The sequence below is a fragment of the Taeniopygia guttata genome, chromosome 18 (assembly GCF_048771995.1).
Source record: "Taeniopygia guttata chromosome 18, bTaeGut7.mat, whole genome shotgun sequence".
Taxonomy (NCBI): Eukaryota; Metazoa; Chordata; class Aves; order Passeriformes; family Estrildidae; genus Taeniopygia; species Taeniopygia guttata.
The window spans coordinates 2,628,722-2,649,680 of record NC_133043.1 but is presented as its reverse complement, the minus strand read 5'-3'; the positions used below and the strand labels follow the sequence as shown (position 1 = coordinate 2,649,680).

The window sequence follows — 20,959 nt, the reverse complement described above, 5'->3', positions numbered from 1 at the left end:
TCCAAGATGATATTCCTCACTGGGATACAAATGCCACTCTAGGCCTATCAATATTCACATTTAGCAGAAATTTATTGGATAGTCCATTAAAACACACGTTTAGATGGAACTTTGAGGATGCCACGCTTGCAAGAGGCTTTACCTTCGGGATCGATGGCTTCCTCGCCCTGCAGCTTCAGGAAAACATCTTCCAGGGTTGTCCTGGTCACCTCATAATTAACAACCCCTGGCAAGAGGCTGTTCTCGAGGTGGCTGAACAAATCTGCACAGGAGAAACAGCCAGACTCAGCCCAGGCACCACAAACTCAGCCAGTGTTAATTAACAAACTCAGCCAATTAACACTGGATGTTCCAGCATTCACGTCATTAATCCCCATGACCTGAAAGTCATCACAAATTTATTGTGTTCTTTAGAGGTAACTAGTGGAGAATTCTAGTGGTTTTGGTTTACATGGACCATCCTGAAAACAGAAGAGGGTCTATAGATTTTAGTTTGTAGATTAGTTGGTGGATTTTCTTTTTTTCAATCTTCATTATTAATATTAGCATGTGCACTGAAGGCTTTCTGTAAAACTGATATGCAGCTTCCTAATACCACACATTATGGACCAAGGAATATAATTTTTCCCTTCACAGTAACTTTGATTTCTGCTTTTCCCACCAGTGGGTTTCCCTTTAAAATCCTGGCACAGGTTTCTTACCTGGGAAGCTGTCAGTGTTTTCCAGAGGCAGCCTAAAACACAGCTCATCCCTCTTCTGCCCCCTGAGCACAGCATCGGGGATGTACTGTCTGACCATGGATGACACAAGCTCTGGGTCACACAGGTCATTTATGTGCATCCTGTTAAAAAAAACCAAACAACAAAACCACTGTTATAATGTTAAATAAGAAATAAAAAATATATGCCTCATCTGGTTGGAGTACAGAGCCAGTGGTGATTCTTCCATAGGGAAACTTCCAAAACTGGGCAGAACTTCAGTGGGAATTCTCACAGCTATCTGCAGTGCCCCTGTTTCTGCCATGCATGCACAAAATGCTTGAAGTTAAGAATTATGATCCTGGACAATGCTGCTAAACCAAGAACTCAGGAATCAAACTCCTAAGAAAAAGAACTTTGCATCAAAGCCATCGTACATCACTCTGGCACCACGGATCACCTCGCTCTGGTCCCCTTTCAGCTGCAAAGTCATTTTAGCTGATGCTCAGATCTTTCAGGGTTCCAAAAAAAAAGGCAGCTTGCTGTCCAAAGCAGGGATATTCTGGCAGCCTTAAAGGTCTTCTAAAATTAATTGTCAGGATTTCTGTTACTCTCTAGATAAACTCTACAAAAACACAGATTCTACAAGAAAATATGAGAATGAGGAGCTTTTCACAAAAAGAGTGATGGCCAAAACAAAAGGTTTTACCTCAAGTGATAGCCAATTCCCCATTTTCTCTTCAAGTAGAGGGATGAGCCAACACTCTGTAATCTCCCACAGGAGAGGAAAGCTTTCCGATCTGAGGAGGAGGGAATGCAAAGGATTTAGGGGGATTTACAAGAGTGCAGCAGACTGACCTCACTCTGTTCCTTCTGAACTCAGCAGACTTTTTAATAATAAATTGAGAGGAGTAAAGCCAGGCCAGCCCTGAATTTTTCAAATTTTAAACCAATGCCTTTCTCCTCAACATCATGGTTAATTCTTTCAGTCCTGCATTCTTGTGGGCTTGTGGAGAATTTCCCACGCAGCACAGGAACAATATGGAAATGGGAATAGCAGCAAGTTAAATCCAGGAAAATAACCCAAGTTTTACTGACACAGAGACAAATCCAGATAAAGTGGAAGTGCTTTATCCTGAATTAGACTGCTTTATCCTGGAGAGGAGCATGAGCAAAGCCTTGGAGGGATGCATCAGCCCAGTTTTAACCTTTGGCCAGCTTGGCTTGGTGGTCACTGTCAGATAAAACATGTCCAGCGAGCACCAGCCGTGCCGCAGTGGGACCCACACGTGGGCTGTGCCCTGCAAACCCCTGGTGTGCACCCCAGGGTGCCAGTCTGGGCTCACCAGCCTGAGTGTCTGCCTCCTCCATGGACTGGGTGGCGACCAGCGTCACGCGCCCGGTGCGGCGTTCCCGCAGCAGGCTCCAGACGTGGTGCCTGGAGCAGGGATCCAGCCCCGCCGTGGGCTCGTCCAGGAGCAGCACCTGCAAAACACAACGAGGTCAGAGCTCCCCACGCCCCAGCCTGTGGGAGAGGTTTGATGTGGGAGTCCAGGGCTTCCCTCTGGCTGCCCTGGCAGGTCTGGGACCCTGGCAGGGGTCAGGAACCCCCCTGGACAGAGCCCCCAGAGACACTGTCTGTGATCTCTGTCCATGGAAAAGAGTTTTCAATCTTACAGGGTGAATTACCAGCTCTGAGTGTTTGATATAAGTAATAATTAAGGTGTGGCATGGGTGCAAAAGTAAAATTTTAGGATTCTTGATTAGGGGTCCAAAGGGGACAAGATGGAGGAAATTGGGTGTGTCTTGTCCTTTTTCTCCTTCTTCATGCCCTCCATGTTTCACTGTGGTGTTGGCATTTTTCTGTTGGTTCAGGCTGGGGACACACTGTCCAACGTAGGTGACAGATATTGGCACATTATTGTAAATCCAGCACAGGTAGTTTGTGGTATTTAATGTTTGTAACATCCCACTGAGGGCAGAGCCCCACACGCTGCCCTGCAGGACAGAGCTGCGGCAGGGCAGCAGAACATGTTAGAGATAAACAGAATAAACAACCTTGAAACCAGCACAGACCAATTATGCCTTCTGCTTTGGCAGCGGGGCTGACAGACAGAGACTTTCTACAATCTCAGGATCATCAATACCTCAGATTCCGACATTTTTACAGTGACTTCTGCGAGCCAGAGAGGAGTTTGATAAGACGATCCATGTTTTACCCTGGAAGAATTTCCTACCAAGGTAGCTGACATAGAAACCAATAAAGAAAGAAGGATAAAGAAGAGAAACCTGCAGCTGTCTGTTCCAATGAGCACTTTGTTTGTATCTCATGATCAATGAGTAAACTTATGAGTTTTGTAAGAATGTATAAAAAGCATGCATGCTAGAATAACATTACAGGTTTGAAGCCTTCTGAAAATGGAGTGTTTTGCCTTGTATTGTGACCATCTTAACTACAAGACCAGCTGTGTTCACCAGCTCAGTCCCACGCTTACATCACTTGGTTTCATGCTTTTGAGGGTCTCACTCAGAGAAGAGAATGCACCCTCAAGTGTGGCTCGTTTTTATTGCTCCTTCTCCTGTTGCAATAATAACACCCTTCTAATTAAAAGTATGGCTCTGATGGAACCAGATTCCCCAGTCCTTTCAATAAGTGAATTATTAGCCTGGAATAGCAGGGGAAAAGGCCAACAGCCTCTGTGCCATGTCGAAATACAAAGCTACGTCCCAAAACAACACACGCTGTGTGTGCATAAACACAACCAGTCCTTACCTGGGGGTTCCCTAAAATTGCAATTCCAAGAGACAATTTTCGTTTTTGTCCCCCACTCAGGGCTTCAGCACAAATGTTCTGAACATCGGTGAGGTCCATCATGACGAGAACTTTCTGCACCTTGGGAACACAAGAAGACAAGAGTCACATTTCCAAAGCACTGGTCTGAATTCCTAAATGGCTACAAACATTATAACTTCAAGATTTCAAACTTACCTACCCATAGTGGCTTTGCTTGGAGATAAATAAGACAAGTCTGAGTTTTAACTCACAACATGAGGATAAGAAACAATTGGAAAACTACTTTTCCACTAAATCAGGATTGTTCTCATTTCCACAGAACAAGATGCAGGTGATCATCTTTTATCAATAAAGCACAAAGTGCCCAAGAGGCCATAAAAGAGAAGTCAGTGGCTGAGAAGCCCATACCAACCTCTTCATCTACTTCCTTCCACTGAATGCCCTTGATGTGAGCAAAAATTCTCAGGTTTTCCTTCACCGTTAAGGCTTCAAAATGCAAATTATTTTGGGGGCAAATCCCAACCTTTTCCTGTATTCCTTTCATATTCCACATTTCAGAAGCATTGTAGTTGTAGATCATTGCAGAACCTGCACAGAGGGGTGAATGAAACACCTGACATCAATTCCAGCACCATGGATGTTTTGCAAGTGTTAAATTAAAAATTAAAATAACAAAAAAAGCAAAGTAACTGGATAGCCCAAAGATTTATTACCTTTCAAGAATATTTCAGAGCAGCAAAACCTCCCCTTACAAATAAAACCATGTTTCCTACAGATGTGCAGCTCATAGAAAGCACCAGGTCATGCAGATAGAGAAATGACCATGGTGCACACACGAGGGATCCATTATCCCCGGAGCTCGTGCTGAAGGAGAAATCTGCACTGACAACAATCCAGCACAAATGACTGAGGGAAAACTTGAAGGCTTTTTCCCCCCTTACACTTGGAAAAACCAACAGTTCCTCCTCTTCAGCATCCAGGCCCATCATCTCACCTGCTGAAGGCTTGGAAAATCCACTGAGCACATTTAACAGGGCAGTTTTCCCAGATCCACTGTGACCCAGCAGGGCAGTGATCTGCCCTTCATATATATTTAAGGACAAACCTGGAATAAAAACAGGACAACAGTAGGATGGAAGTGTGTGAGAAGTGGACTTGGAACTGTAGCTGTTGCCACAGGTGACAGAAGTGACATTTTTTTAGAAGCTGAGAGGCCAAAACCAGATCAAAAAGCACAGGTTGGTTCTTCAGGAGTTAGGCCTAAGCTTAGTAAGGAATTATGTCTTCACTGAATTGAGGGAATAAATGTATTATCTTCAATATTTAAAGAACTTTGAGTTTCGTTTTCTGTGAGGTTCATAACATTTTATTTTAGTGTGGCTCAAGAAGAGTCCTCAGGAAGAGCAGAACCCAGAGCTTTTCTTAGACGTGAGATTTCAAGACACATTTCAAAGCAGCCAGACTTTGCCCCTCATTTTCTTTTTAAAAAAATACTTTGTCTTTTTGTGGGTGGTTCAAGTTGTGTTTGTTTGGTTTTTCCCACTCAACATAGACCTTTGAAGTCATACTGATATTTTTAATATTTTTGTATTTTTCATTTCTGATATTATCACTTGGAGTTCTTGTTAAACAAAGGCATTTAACAAATACCCCATGACTTCACTATGGCTGTGTCAAATATTTGCATTGGCAAATGCTTGGAGAGCACAGCTCAGGCAGGGACAGCAGATTTGGCCATAAAATCCCAAGTTTGCCCAAAATAGTTTACATTTTGAAAGGGAGGTTTGAGAGGGGATTTCTAGAGTGGTTCATAACTGCAAAAACACAGCTTTTAAGGAGATTTCTGCTGTTGCAAAAAAAATATAAACAAGTGATTTTCCTGGAGGGAACAGGGAGATAACGACCTGGTAGAAATTTGCCAGTAATTTACCCCTGCAGAAATAACCATTGCACAATATAATTTAACAGGCCCAGAGGCAGAATTCAGTACAGCCAGTACATTTCCAAGCACTTTGGGTTCTTATCTAGTGAAAAACGAATAAAAGAATTACAAAGCCTCTCCTTACCCTTTAAAGCTTCGGTGCTCTTGTTGTTCTTCTTGTATATTTTTTTAATATTGTTTAGTCTAAAGAAAAGTAAGCAAGCCATTACTTATTGAATCACAATTTGGGGATGTATCCCCTGCCTCAAATTAAACTTTGAAACCTTTTGGGGGATTATTTCCCAATCTCCTCCTCCAACTGGTCCTGCAGAAGGAATTCCTTCATGTAATTAATTTCTGGTGCCTTTAAAGCAGGATTAGGCCCTGTGCTTTTCTAAAAGCTGTTTAAAAGGTTTCAAAGCCAAACTCGAGGAACGTTTTGTGAGCGAAGGAGGAGGATATAAATGTGGATATTTAATTAGGAGTGATGACTTAGCTGTTATTATGGCAGATAATAATTTTCTTTGTGGTAACAACCAGAAGGCAGCACCAGCCACGAGCCCACCCAGCCCTGCAAGGATGGACAGTGCAGCATTTTCTGCAGCACACTCTGTGCTTGGAGATGCTGGGGAATGGGAACAGACTCGCTGCTGAGAGGGAAGTGAAGGAAAGGGAATTGGAGGATGCTCCTCATCCAATAAATGTTCAAATCCAGCTCTGGATGGGATGAAACACTGAACAACCCCTGGCTTTCACACATTTGAATGAATCTCATCCACAGTGCCAGCTGCCAGCCTCACCCTCACCAGTGCAGCGTGGCTGTGCTCTCCAGAGCCAAACAATCCAGGCAGAGCTGTATTTTCTTTGCCAAAAGGAGCTCCTTACCTGATGGCTTCCTTGCCATCGAAGCCCGCTGGCAGCGGCTCGGTGTCACCGCCGAGAACGGGGTCGTGGCTGCTGCCAGCTCTCACCCCCACATACCCACCGCTGCCCCTGAGCCAGTAGGAGGGTCTCAGGAAGAAGGTAGGAGGATGTGGGACCCCGTACTTGCCTGAATCAGAGGCAGAGAAGGTAAAATATCAACCCCAAAACCTCCATCTGTCAACTCCGATAAATGCCCAGCCCAGCCACCGCTCCCCCAGCAGTGGAGAATGTGAACTTGCAGCAGAGTGAAAGAATTGATAAACTCTGCAATTTAAATTGTCCATACCTGTAAATGCAGGTGGGGAATAATCACAGCCATTTACAACCTCTTTGGTTCAAAAAAATCAGAACAAGTCCTACAACACCCATCCAACCCCAGTGGTCAGGGCTGTCGGAGCAGGATCTCACTGCAGGGCTGCAGTTTTCTCTCCTCCCACCACCCCTTTGGCAACTTTCTCTCTACAAAGCAGGGAATTATGGAAGAAAAAGCAAAGAAGTTTGCATTTTTCCCCCTCACATTTTCACTCACCAGGCAAAACCTTATCAAAGTAGATGGCCAACAGGAAATACAAGACACTGTCTAGGCTCAGGATGAGGTACAGGTTATAAAAAGGGTACAACTCTGGGGTAAATGCTGGTCCATATTTTTCTAGTTTTACCATCTAGAGAAGGAAAAAAAAAACAAAAAAAATTCAGATGCAACATTTCCTTCAGACAGAAATATTTTGTGTGAGCTACTGCTGTGTCATCACAGCCATTTTCACTCAAAACCAATTCGCTCGTGACCATGACGCTGTTTCTAAGGAGCAAAGGGTTTATTCTGACCACAAGCACCAGAAATGCCTCAGTAAGCTGAATTTCAGACCATGCAGAAGTTACAGAGTGCTGTTTGCACAGACAGCACTTCCAGCCCTCAGTTCCTGCAGCCCCTGGTACCCACCAGCCACATCCCACTGCTCATTTTATAGAGATTTAAATTTGTCGCAGTAAAATTTGTGATGCAGTTGAGCATCCAACCATCTCTGCTATGACTTAGCACAAATTTTTTAGATTTTTAAAAGATTTTTTTTGGAGCCAAATTTTCTTTTGAAAAGCAGAGTGGGGTGATTGGGTTGTTCTGGTGATGCAAATTGTGGATTTTGCTGCTCTCTGGCAGAGTTTTGGGGGCTGAGCTTTTGTGATGCACTGGTTTTATTATGGACATACCGTTGAAAGGCCAGCTGTGAAGGCAAAAGGACTGAAGATGTTTAAAGTCCATTCCAAAGCCCGTGGCAGTTTTTCAAACAACGTCAAAAAGCCCAGTGCCCCAAAGAGGATGTGAAGGAGAAATCCCACAAAACTGGAAATGTTTGGCTGCTTTAGCAACGAGCTGAGCAGGAAAGTGAAGTGAATCTGCAGCAGAGAAAACCAGTAGTTAGCAGGATGCATTTCTTCTGCAATTAAAAATAAACCAATGTGAAAATAGGAGCAAAATTTGAGACCCAGCTGGGTTGCAGTTGTTCCCTCCAGATGAACAAGGCTTTGTCTAGCAGACAGCTCTGAGATTTAGGGCAGGTTTATAAGGACAGACAGATCACTCCCAGCCTCATTTTAGCACCTCTCTTTACTCTGATTTAGAGTCAGAATCTCCTAAAATATAATGTGAGTGGTATAAAAAATATACAAAAGATTACCTAAAATCTAGCCTATAAAAAATAACAATAAATCGCAGTAGACTATTTTTGTTACTTTCTCATATAATTCCAGCCCTAAAAAACTCTGCAGTCTTTCAGATATTTTAATTAGGAAAAAAAAAAAAATAAAAGGTGCATCGTAGAAGGATACAAATGTAAACTTACACATGCCATGCCATAAAAGAAATAAAAAAAATACACTTCCAAAAAGCTGTTGTGATTAAAAACTTCACTCAGGGTGACCCAGGTCAGCAGGCTGGCTGTGATGGAGACGTACACGGTGTACAGCAAACTCCAGGACAACCTACAAGGGAAGGCACAGTTACTTCTGAGCATGACAACACTTGCCGTGACATAGCCAAAGTGGCATGAATTCAAATATTTTGTATTTTCAACCATTTCCAGACTGGATAGGTGCAAATATCAGAGAGGCACAGGAAGGATGAGGGTGGAAGGGACACGGAGGGGCGATGTCTCTGCTCAAAAAGGGACATCCCAGAGCACACGGCACAGAAATGTGTCCAGCTGGGTCTGGAGTGTCTCCAGGCAGGGACACTCCACACCCTCTCTGGGCAGCCTGCTCAGTGCTTGGTCACTGCTCAGGAAAAAGGTTCTTCCACAAATTCAGGTCTGGCAGCTGCCCAGATCTCTGCAGTGAGGGCAGCGAGGGGAGGCAGAGAATCTGCAGCCAGCACCTTCTCTCCATGTGCTTTCCTAATGATGTGAACTATTCCTGCCCAGGTGGGTTAGAAACCCTGTTTGGATAGACCCTGTGTCCCTCCTCTGCTTCAGCATTTAGGGGTTTCTCCAGAATTTGTTTCTTTGCTTTTTCTGAGTGTTCCACCCATTTTCTGGAGGCAAACCCTGCTGCACACATGCTGCTCCACAAGGAGAGCTTCTCCCCTTCTTTGGGGAGGAGAAGCAACAAAACAACTACAAAAAAACCTGCCTCAGACCAACAGGCTTGGAAACAAAGCAAAGAGAACCCCAGAATGGTTTAGACACCTCAAAAATCCCCTAATTCCACCCCTGCCATGGGCAGGGTCACCTCCCACCAGACCAGGCTTGGTAAATATACACTTGATAAAATAATCCCTGTAATTACACATTGATTTCTGAGGCTTACCAGAAGGCAATATCTTGCAGACCCATTGCTCTCATCAATATCTTCAGCTTCTTCTTCTCCTTGAGAACTTTCACTGATAAAAAGTGCATGTATGGGCAGTAGCACAGTATGGCACAGATAATGAACCAAAGGTAATCCAGTTTAAACAGAGGTTTTATCACGGTTTGCAGGTGAACTCCAGTAATTGACTTCATTTCTTTCCACACAGAGTGGTTGGTTTTCATCTAAAGGAAATTAGAAATTAAGTTAATTTCATTTCTGCAATGAAATAGCTGACCTCAGAACAAACAGGGGGTTACAAGCATTAAAATAACCAGTAATGAGCACCTTTTTGTGCTGGCTTGCAATAAACACTATTAAATCCTCGTTCCATTCACTGCCTCGAGCCATGAGGGTGATCTGTCATTCTTTTACATTTTGAATTACACTAATTATTTAAGAAGTTGCAGAAAATCAGAATCCCAGAATGGTTTGGGATGGAAGAGACCCTAAAGATCCCCTTGTTCCACCCCTGCCATGGGCAGGGACCCCTCTCACTATCCCAGGGTGCTCCAAACCCTCTTCAGCTTGGCCTTGGACACTTTTAGGGCTGGAAAAATCAACTGGCTTGCTGGATTTCTTGGTGTTTGAGTTTCTTTTCCCCCCTCTATTTTTGGTTTAATCAGTTTAGGTTTTAAGTTTACACAGAAGTGAGGGAAGAACAGCAAATTCCACCATGAGCACACTTACTTCTATGACTGCTGCATCAATGCTGGACTGCACAGAGAGGAAGCCCCCATACCAGTACAGAGGAACTTTGCAGTGCTTTGCTGAAAAATCCCAGCAGGTTTCTGTTGGGGAAACAAATTTTTAAAAAATAATTAATGAGTATTAATTAGTACATTTCCATATACACGTGCATATAAATACTTGTGCGTGACATGGGGTTGAAAATGAGTTTTACCTCAGTGTGAGGAAGTAAAGATTGGGGTTTACTCAGCCTTTTATTTTTCAGTGTGTGAAATCTCTGGCCACAGACATTAATGCACACACAAGTCTCATTTTCCAGGCACGATTTGATGTGTTAAGGTACAAAAGGGAGAGGGGCAAAAAGGCACTGGATGATCTCTGAGCTCCCTTCCAGCCCAAACCATTCTAGGATTCTCTGACTGTGGGTGACATTTATGTTCTTACAGCTTTTTTCTCTGATATTTTTTTCCTTTTACAGACACAAACCCTCAAATTTTAACTCATATTTTTCTCAAGCCAGTTGGCACATGCAGCCTCCATCCCTCTGGGGTGGCACAGCAGCACAGAAATTCAGCTAAACAGTTTTTAATGCAAAATCAAAGCTTGGGGTTTCATTTATTTTGTTACCTATGTGCTCTAAGCCTTCATTTGGAAACACCGTGCTGCCTATTTGAAATCTGAGAGTGTAAGAGAAGTCATCCTTAAAAACAACACCAATTGTTTCCTCTTCCGAAAGTCCTTTTTCTTCCATTTTTGCCTCATTTTCCACCTCTTCTATTATTACACCTGCCATTAGAAAAAAAAAAATTAATATTGAAAAAATTAATTCTGCTAATCTCATTGAATAATAATATTGAATAATAGTAATATTGAATAATAATAATGATAATGAATAATAATATTGAATAATAATAATAATGAATAATAATAATATTGAATAATAATAATATTGAATAATGCTATTAAATAATACTATTGAATAATATTGAAATGATAATATTGAAATAATAATATTGAAATAATAATATTGAAATAATATTTAATAATATTGAAATAATAATATTGAAATAATAGTATTGAAATGATATTGAATAATATTGAAATAATAATATTGAAATAATAATATTGAAATAATAATATTGAAATAATAATATTGAAATAATAATATTGAAATAATATTGAAAAAATAATTAATATTAAAAAAAATAAAATCAGCACAGCTGAACCTCTGATTATTCAGACAACGTTAAAATGGGCATCACCACAATTTTTTCCCTCAAAAATCACATGGGTCAAATGCTCTTGACCCTCCCTGCCATGAGGGTGGGTCAAGTGCACTAGAGACATGGAGGAAGATGGATTTAAGAGCTTTTACCCCTCAGCGATGAGCTGGAGGCCACTTTGGCCATGATTGTCCTGGTGGTGCTGGTTGCAGGGGTGAAGATGAGGGTGACCCCCGAGGCGTTGAAGGCGGGGTCGTCCAGGCGCCCCAGGGGTCTGTAGGGGAACTCGTGGCTGGGGTAGTACATGATCAGCCCCGCGGCGTCCCGCAGGATGTAGAGGAACAGCAGCGAGGCCACCCATTCCTGCAGGGAAAGATGGAGGGAAATGTAGAGGTGAGGGGCCCAGGGACCTGCTGCTGCTGCCTCAGGATTTAGCTTTCATATTTCTCAGACCAGCGTTGCTTTGGGGTATCACTCTAAAACTCCACAGCCGCTGTGCTCCTGTTTTATCCAGACAAAAAATTCCTCTCCAGGCCTGGGAATCAAGGACACCTCAGTGCCTCAGGCCTGGGGAGATGCAAACAACAGTGAACTGGGGGGAAAACTTGGAGTAAATGACTCCATTGCCTGGAGGATTAACCCCTGATATATAAATGGGCCAAACTTATAACTGTCTAAAAAACTCATGATCATCATTAATTTTGGGTGTAGCCCCTCAGAGGCTTCTGGCTGCCCAAGGTGCATTGATTGAAGGCCTGCAATAAATACCCACTTTTATTCTCTGAATCGTGCCTCTCTTTTAGGAACCACTCCAAGGCTTCAGGGAGGCTCCTCCAGGACCCTCCTAACCCAGCTGTGACCCCACTGCCCAGCCCAGCTCCAGGCCTTTCCCCCAGGCACGAGGGAGAGCTGTTCCACAGGTGTGATGGTTTTCAAATCCCAGCAAGGTTGCAGATGGAAAATATGTTTTCCTAGTCCCGGAGCCAGTGAGGTCTGTGGATAATTTGACACTGGAACCATGAATTGGACATTGTGTTCCTCTGCACAGGGCAGGATCAACAAGCAAAAAGCCAGCAGCCAGCTTTGTCACAAGGCAGACTTGTAGTGTCGCAGGAAGAAGGAACTGCTGACATTTCCCAGGAAACCACAGCTGAGGCTTCTCACATCACCTCATGCAAAAACAATGCAATGTGAAAATACTTTGTAGTAGAAATCCTGATTTCCCTTTGGAAGAACTGACACTTGCCTGAAAACTTTTTGACTTCATCCTCCACACCAGAAGAATATTTTTCCACAGGAGAATACAGGTTTGCTGAAATATTTGTGAGGCTTTCTTGGATGCCTCCTGCATTTTTCCAGCTAAGATGGGAAAGAAAATGATATAATTTAGAATAAAACAAGTCACTGGGAGTTAAATACTACTTCAGAGGAAGCCAGTGACATGTCAAAGGGGGAGAACTTATCTCCTCAACTTTGGGCAACTCAGATTGAAAGGAAATAGACCAAGATCATGCAAGGGAACAGAGCTGGGCTGGACTCTGAGCTGGCTCTTCCACATCCACAGATTCATCCTTCTTCACCCAGGTTCATCCTTCCTTGCCCAAATTCATCCTTCCTCATCCAAATTCATCCTTCCTCACCCAAATTCATCCTTCCTCACCCAAATTCATCCTTCCTCATCCAGGTTCATCCTTCCTCATCCAGATTCATCCTTCATCACCCAAATTCATCCTTCTTCATCCAAATTCATCCTTCTTCATCCAAATTCATCCTTCCTCACCCAAATTCATCCTTCCTCACCCAGGTTCATCCTTCTTCACCCAGACTTATCTTTCCTTACCCAGATTCATCCTTGTTCATTCAGACTCATCCTTCTTCATCCAAATTCATCCTTCCTCATCCAAATTCATCCTTCCTCATCCAAATTCATCCTTCCTCACCCATGTTCATCCTTCCTCACCCAAATTCATCCTTCCTCACCAGGTTCATCCTTCCTCATCCCAAAGAGGCTTTGTGGAACAAGACAACCGCTCACTTTCCACGTCTCACTGCAGGAAGTGGATTTGTGTCTGGCCTCAGACACGTGCTTTGCTGGCAAAGCACTGCTCACGTGCTCTGGGTTCTGAACCAGACCCTGAATCACGTTACAAACACTGGGCAGATGCTAAAAATAACCTAAAATAGAGGCTGTCACTGCCTGTCTTCACCAAGCTGGTAAGAGACAAATTTGTTCTGTTTTCACCCAAGTATTAAGGAACTTTAATGCAGTTAGAGCAGGGCAGGATTAGAACACCCATGCGTTCCTTAATATCCTCCTAAGTGCTTGGCAGGGAGTATTTCTTTGGGATATTTATTTCAGCTCCAGATTTAATCCTGTGGCCCAGGAGCAAGGCCAGAGTGATGGGTTTCACCCCCTTCCCAGGGGAGCAGGGCAGGGAAACTCCCAACATGATTTTGTGCTTTAATCCTTTCAAATGGCTGAAACCCAAAATAAAAAAAGCCCAAAATCAAAGCAGCCTCAAAGGCAGAGTGCTCCATTCCCCTTGGACAGCCTTCTTGACTTCTTGGATTGGGCAGCTGGAGTTAATAAAGGGTTCCACTGCTCTGTTGCCATCACTGCTTGTTTTTTGGAATAACTAAATATTTGTGTACTGCAGGAGCAAAGGATCCAGGATCCCAATTTACCTTCTGTGTTATCACAGGGCTTACCTTATCTTATCTCTCTTTCCCTGCCCAAGCTTCCTCACAGACTTCCTCCCTGCTGCCTCCACTGAAGGTTAAAGGTAAATAGGAAGAGATTTCTAGGAAGTGCCACTTTTTTTTCTTTTTTTTTTTTTTTTTTTGCTCATGTCTGGATTTCAGTCATGAACTGAAAGCAGCAGCTCAGCCCAGGATGTTTGGGTAGTAAACAAAGTGTGGTGGTATTTGGATAACAAGGAAAACATGACGGTCTTTAAAAGATGCACAGAATCTCTACAGTCACAAAAAACAATTTTTAAATGATGGAGCAACTCTAAAACTTTTTAGAAAATTTTAACCAAGTTTCTACCAGTTTTAGTTTACTTTTTGCCTGTGGAGCAAGGAGCAAATAACATGAGGAGCCAAATATGAAGCCAGGAATTCAAATAAGTGATGCTGCCTATAAAGGCTGCGGAATTTAGCTTTCAGTCAGATACCTAATAAATATTAGCTATTATTAACTTTAAATAAGGTGTCTAATTAATCTATTCGATAATCATCAAAAAGGTAAAAAATACAGCCAAGAGAAAATCCTCTGTGTGGCCTGAGGCTCAAAACTTCAGATGCAGAAGGCAAAATAAACACTTCAGAAACTGGAGGCAATGATGTTTGGGAAACTTTAATCCGGCTAAGAGCACCACTTGTAAAGCTGGATGTCTCCTGGGGCTCATTAAGTGCATCCAAACTTCCTGCTCTCCAGGAACTCCCTGCCAAGGTGTTGCAATCACTTTTCCTGGATCCTGCACGCAGCCCTGCTCTACCAGAAGCCATCCCAGGAAGGCACATCCCATATAATCCCTTTATTTACTATCTCAGGGAATTCCTCTTTGGCACCTCTTCAGACTGTTTTCCTCTATAAATGTAACTTTTTGAGGTCTGTTTGAAGATGTCCTGCTCATTGTAGGGGGTTGGACTGGGTGACTTTTAGAGGTCCCTTCCAACCTGAAGCATTCCCGGAGTTTATGATTTTAGTTCCTAAAATCAAGCTGCTCTTCAGGAGGTCTGGCAGGAGCCTCTCAATTTTGAGTTCAAAGGGAGAAATCCGTGGTGCATCTCACACTTCCCAGAGGATCCACTGGCTTTCCCAGAGCCAAGGATGAATCCCTGCACATGGAGAGTGCAGAGTGCTCTTTCCATCCCCTCCTCTTTGCCTCTTGCAGGTTTTTTTGTGTTTTCATCTGATAAATCACAGACAGATTTGCACTGACTCCACTCCAACTCCAACTGGAACAGGTTTTTTTTCCTACTCTCAACTTGAAAATAACAACTCTAAACCTGTCCCTAATCAAAGCTCAACACTTCAGCTCATACAGAGAAGTGAAATATGGGGATTTTGTATTTTTAGACACCTTTAGTGACATCAAGGCAGGAGGAGGAGGAGAGAAAAGGGAGGGATCATCATCCGGTGCTCAAACTGCAGCTCTTCACCTGCAGCCGCGGGGAGAGCCAAAATCCACACACCCCCAGAAAAGCTGAATATTTTTGCTCCTTTTCCTGTAAAATATTTTGTTACGAACTTACAGTCCACCAGAAAACAGAGCTGGAAGGTGCAACTTTTATGCATTCAGCGTCAGAAAGCATTTATTAGGAAAAAATCATCATCCCCTCATGAAAACTCAAATCCTGCATGGAGAATTTGTCCATCTCTACTTCTAAATCAATTTTTCCATCTCTACTTCTAAACAAATTAATGAAAAAAGGAGAAATCTGTGGCTCCTTACCTGATGCTGTGTTTTCCATGGGGACCAGCTCTCCTCCAGCTCTGAGGTGTCCGGGCTCCTGGTCCCTTTTCAGCCCCAGGGAGGCTCAGCTCGGTGGCCCAGCCCGGTGGCCATGCCCCTCTCCAGCCTGACGTCACCCGGGCAAACCTCCCAAAACTTCTGGAGCGATGACCCAACCTTGGAACAGCACCTACAACCAGCTGGCCCCGAGCCTGGGGATGTTTACACCGCGCTTTGGAGGATTCACTGCACTCCTGCAGATGTTCCCGGCAGGCAGCAGAGTTGGGGTGGCCTGGGATGGGGGTGAACCTTCACTCCTGGGAGGTGACAAAGCCACTTTGTCCCTGGCCCAGCTTCTCCAGAGGGAAAACTCTGCCTTGTCCCCATCCCCTTGCCCAGAGCCTTACTCAGCAAATGCTCCTTCCTCTGCTGAGACAAATCCTGCACCCCAGATCCAACGAGATTTTAGTTCTGCTTTCTCCTTTCCCCGTTGTTTTGAGCGGGTTTTTTCCCAATTTCCACTCCTTTTAATTGCTTTTCCAGCAGCTGCAGCACAGCTGGAAGCAGGATGGAGCGTGTTGGGCGTTTAAAAACAAAACATCTTTCCAGTGGATCTGCACTCAGAACAGGGAGGTGAGGAAATCAGGGAAGGCAGGGAATCCAAAGGAGCTGGGAGGGTGCCTGGCCACGGGATAATTCAACGAGTTAAATGAATTTGACTGTCCCGGAACTTCCACAGCTCCAGGATTGTGCATCTGATTTGCAGAGCTGCCTCAAACCACAAGGTTGTTGCTTAACAAAAGGCTGAGGCTCTGCTGCAGCTGCTGATTTTCTCATTTTCAAGGCGTGAGCTCATTTAGGAGAGGAGCAGAAGCATTTTCTGGCATCTCTTCGTGTTGGGCAATAGGGGAGCAACGGGCAAGGCTCCTCGTGACTGCAGAAAGCTCATCTGAGGTGCACTTCACCAAAAAACAGCACTTTTCTGACCAAAGCCTGTCCTTCAGTGTGGGACCCAGCCCTGCCCTGTCTGCACATTAGCTACAGAAAAGGATTTTTCACAGGAAAAGACACCTGCTCCAGCACCCCTTGGGGTTCCCCATCCTTCTCCTCGCCCTGCCGCTGAAGTGGGACCCCAAGCCCCCAGGGCTTCACTGAGCAGATATTAAAATATCATTAATTGAAGGGGACTCGGAACCAGCCTTTGTGTCTGCCAGGAGGAAGAGAGGAGCTGGGAAGGGAGCCAGACCCTTCCAGGGGGACATGCCAAGCAGAGGAGAAAGGACAGCAAGAGCTCTGGGAAGCCCTTATCAAAGGGAAATTCAGCATGTTAAATCGGGGACTTTCTGAAAGAAGCATTATAAGGGAACGAATTAATTTTACAGCTTAAAAAAGAAAAAGCATGGCACACAGCCCTCCCACAGCATCAGAAACAAACGAGTATGAAGTGCTGGGAACTGTCCCCCAGCTCAGGTTCTACTTCTTTGGGGTTATTTCCTCTCCACCGAGGAGCTCAGGGAGTATAAACCACTTCTATTTTGCTGCACCCTTCATTGACCCATGAGGCTGGAGGTGAGCACGTCCTCCTCCTCCCCAGGGACCTGGCAGTCCCACAGGCCAGGCCAGGAGCAGGCAGTGCCCTCCATCCCTCGGAGCACATTCCATGTCCCACCTTCAGCCAAACCTCCCCCATTCCACTGCCCCACACCCAGGGCCAGCACCCACCCAGCGAATTCACCTTGGGCACAGCTCCAAGCACAGAAATAAATTGTTCTTTTTTAAGTGGGGTTAATTTCCCAGTGGCTGGAGGTGATTCAGCCCTGCAGATGGACAATGTGCCATGCCAGGAGCACGCAGCTGCCGTGGGGTCACTGCTAGCCCAAAGCTGGGCTGAACGGATCCGCCTGCAAAGCGCCGCTGCGGGCGGTCGGATCCCTCGTGTTGCAACACTGCAAAAATCCCCCCAGTTCGGTTTAAAATATGTAAATACTGCAGCCCCAGAGCCTGGCCATGCCAGCATATAATCCCTTTATTTATTTATAATCCCATAAAATCCCTCTGCCTGAGCCCAGCCACCCAAAACTCTGGTGCACCCCAAAATCAGCCCAGGCTTTGAAAACCATCCCTGTTTCCAGCACAACAAAACAGCCAGAAAGCCAGGAGTTTAGCAACCCAATCCATCTTTATTTTGGGAGTATTTCTGGCTGGGAGAGGAAAATCCTCACCTTTACAAGTACAGCCAAGTGCTGAAAGAAAGGCAAGTGTGTAAAACGAACTGCTTGTGGTCCAGCAGCAGGAGGAGTGTCACAAATGTGTCACCTCCAGGCTGACACCCTCTGCTTCTGCTGCCAGAGCTCTGCATGTTGGCTGTGCAAGAAATCTCACTTGCTGAACAGAGATACTTTTAAATAAGGACTTTTCTTGGGAACCTAAACAAAACCAGACACGTGAAACTCTCCGTAGAAAAATACAACCTTGTAGCAACAGCACGAAGTGAAGGCGTTTTCCAGGCTTTGGATACATCACAAACCCTGCAAGGCAGCTCCAACATCTCACCTGGGAACATCTCACCTGGGAATGGGGAGCCAAACTAGGTGGATTTACCCCAAATCCCCCTAAATCCAGTTTATCTCTGGGAGCACAGGCTGGGTTTGTGTTGGATGGATGGGATTTGGAAAGTCACTGACAACAGCTGAACAAAGAGCTTCAAATGCCAGGAATAAAGCTCTGCTGGTTGATGGTTTAATTTTGCCTGATTTTTTCCCTATTCTGGCAGTTACAGACATTTTAGGACACTTTGAAACACTTCTGATATGAGGACAGTGATGTTTTGGGGTGGAATTCTACCCCACTTTAACACATGATGTCACCAGGCCGAAAAGATCCCACCCAAACAGGGAATTAATTTAATGAGCCAAATTCCCTGTCCTGTCTGTAGCTGCACAAAAACCAGTGCCACCATCCACTGGGCTCCTCCAAAATAAACAACAGCACCAAACTGAGCTAATCTGGCTTTAATCCAAAGTTTTCCCATCTGAAATGTGAGAAATACGGAAATATCTGAAACAGACAGCACAGAACTATTTTACAGACTATTAACTCCAAGTGAAAGAATAAATTCAAGGCAGACACCAAGGCTGCTCACAGGTCACACTAATTCCCTAAATCCAGGTGACAAGAATGTGCTGGACTGATGGGCAGGTGACTGAAACATCACTGGCAAAAAGAGACCAAAGAAATGTGGGATTTGGGGAAAATGCACTCAACTTGTACACACCTGCAAGGGAAAATGCCAAGAGAATTCTGAGTCCCAAATTGCTCCAAATCAAGGCAAAAGCTCAGAGCTCCCAGCCAGCAGCAGGGCGGGGGTTAAATAAATATGACATCTGAATTTGGGATTTTTTTTCTTTTCTGACAGGGAAGTTTCACCCCTGTCAGGCAGTGCTGGAGCTGCAGTTTGCTTCAATCCTGTCCTTTTAATTCTTCCCAGGATTGTCGTTCCCTGGGATGTCCAGGGCTTTCTGTAGGACTTGGGCTCAAATTTTAACTACAAACCCAAAATGATGCATTTCTATGCAACCTATGGGTACAAAAGAGGAAGGAAAATTCTGCATAAGGAGTTCACATTTCCCTGTATCAGAAACTAATGGAAACAGATTTTGGCTGAACGCAGTGATCAGCCATTATCAGACATATCACACACATTATTGCCTGATAACTCCAAACAGTTGGGACACACAACTCAAAATTTACCATTTTTTTTGAGTTTTCTCAAGAAAAAGCAAGGCCTTTTCTAACTTTGAAGTGAAGATATATAAATAACATGACTTATGAAGCCAGTGTCTCAATAGAAACACATCTCTGTATCTGTTCATTGCAGAGCAAAATCAACTGGGAGCAATCTTTAATTTCCCCTTTAAAAATTAAAAAAAATGTGATGATAGCTTTGTGTAGAAAAAACCAAAAAAAATATATATTTTCAACATACATCTGTCATATCTCAGGCTAAAGGACCACATATTCTACTCTTTTTAGTGCTTCTATGCAAACCAAAGGCACCTTTCTTATGGGTGAGGCTGTGACCTGGGACCATTTGATTTGGGGTTTTGCAAAGGGGGTGACAAAATGGGCCCTGTGTTACTGACTGCAACCACAACAATGAGGGACTGGGAAACACTGGAGCTCATGAATGCACTGGCAAGGAAAATGCAAACATCTCCAAAGCACTGTGTGTGAGAGCAGCTGGCAGGACACACATTGTGACAGCCAGGGAAACAATCAGACTGCTCGGGATGGAGACAGGGCAGAGCCACATCCACTCTGCCCACCCCGTGCCCCCCAGCATGCAGGACAAACCCCAGTGGCACCACATGGCAGCACACAGCTGCCACCCTGCAGGGGAGAGGACTGGGAGTGCGGGCAAAGTGCCACTTTTGATCTGCAAATGAACATTTTCAGGCTGCTGGGGCGCCGAGCCGAGCTGGCCGTGCAGTTCAGGACCCTCCTTGCAGCGGGACAGGGACTCTGCAGTGGTTTTCCCCCCTCTCTTCTCAGCAGGGGCATCTTCAAAGCAGAAGCAGGCATGGCTGAGCTGGTGGAGGAGCAGGGGTGGGTGTGCAGGACGGGCAGAGTGCCCAGGGCACGGCCAGAGCCTGCAAAGCCCCGGGGCAGGAGGCTCCAGCAGAGACTGGCTCTGCTCAGACAGGCTTTTCCTGAAGGACAGCCCAGCCTCCTGCCCAGCAGAGCCAGGTGGGAGCTCCTGCACCAGCCCCAGCTCCAGGAGATGCTGTGGCAGTGCCCTCCTGCCCAGCACAGCCCGGGAGCAGCGAGGGGAGGAGGGATGTGGGTCAGCCAGAGGAGCAGTGGGATGCTGACGGCTCCTGCGGCGTTATTCCCAAGGCCAGGACGGTGGGACACGCTCAGGGCTCCCAAACCCAGCTGGCCTTGCCCAGCCCAGCTCCAGGAGCAGAGGGAGGATTGGTGCTGGCACCCACAGGAGCACGAGGAGCTCAGAAAATGACTCGGTCCTCCTGTGTCCTCTCCCACCACAGGCTGCTGTTCAGGGTGCCAAAGCTGCTGTCCTCCTCCTCCTGCTCTTTAGCCAGCTCCACAAACACCTGGAAAACATGGAGAAGACACCATCCTCCTTGTAGGAACTTCCTTGGCCACTAATACAACTCATGCTAAAATCCTCATGAGTACTCAATGTATTGCTTCATCTCTGAGTAAGACACTTTTAGTATTTTTAGTATTTTGAGGTTTTTCTCCTTACTCCTACCCTCCCACCTCTTTTCTTCAAGAGCACAAGCTCAACACTGAAGCACATTAATTGTCAGCAATAATTAATCCACAATAAGCAATTACAAGTCTGAGCTTCACCCTCCTTCCAGCTACAAACAGCAAATGTCTGTTCT

The 20,959-nt window shown here is 44.9% G+C and overlaps 2 protein-coding genes across 2 annotated transcripts in view; both read right to left on the bottom strand.

Moving 5' to 3' along the window:
• Positions 1–15,677, bottom strand: part of LOC115497648 (ATP-binding cassette sub-family A member 9) — a 31,119-nt gene extending 15,442 nt beyond the window's left edge. Inside the window, 19 exon segments of the mRNA XM_030287411.4 lie at positions 143–262; positions 702–841; positions 1,408–1,498; positions 2,045–2,183; positions 3,472–3,591; positions 3,905–4,080; positions 4,487–4,597; positions 5,559–5,617; positions 6,299–6,464; positions 6,867–6,999; positions 7,544–7,729; positions 8,176–8,314; positions 9,137–9,360; positions 9,866–9,966; positions 10,493–10,651; positions 11,241–11,451; positions 12,335–12,447; positions 15,549–15,626; positions 15,629–15,677. Of these exon segments, the coding sequence (XP_030143271.4) occupies positions 143–262; positions 702–841; positions 1,408–1,498; positions 2,045–2,183; positions 3,472–3,591; positions 3,905–4,080; positions 4,487–4,597; positions 5,559–5,617; positions 6,299–6,464; positions 6,867–6,999; positions 7,544–7,729; positions 8,176–8,314; positions 9,137–9,360; positions 9,866–9,966; positions 10,493–10,651; positions 11,241–11,451; positions 12,335–12,447; positions 15,549–15,626; positions 15,629–15,662 (2,500 nt within the window). The 5' untranslated portion in view covers positions 15,663–15,677.
• Positions 15,678–17,708: 2,031 nt separating this feature from the next.
• The window catches only part of ABCA5 (ATP binding cassette subfamily A member 5), a 41,767-nt gene continuing 38,516 nt past the window's right edge, over positions 17,709–20,959 (bottom strand). Inside the window, exon 40 of the mRNA XM_041719820.2 lies at positions 17,709–20,662. Within this exon, the coding sequence (XP_041575754.2) occupies positions 20,555–20,662 (108 nt within the window). The 3' untranslated portion in view covers positions 17,709–20,554. The remainder of the gene's footprint in view (positions 20,663–20,959) is intronic.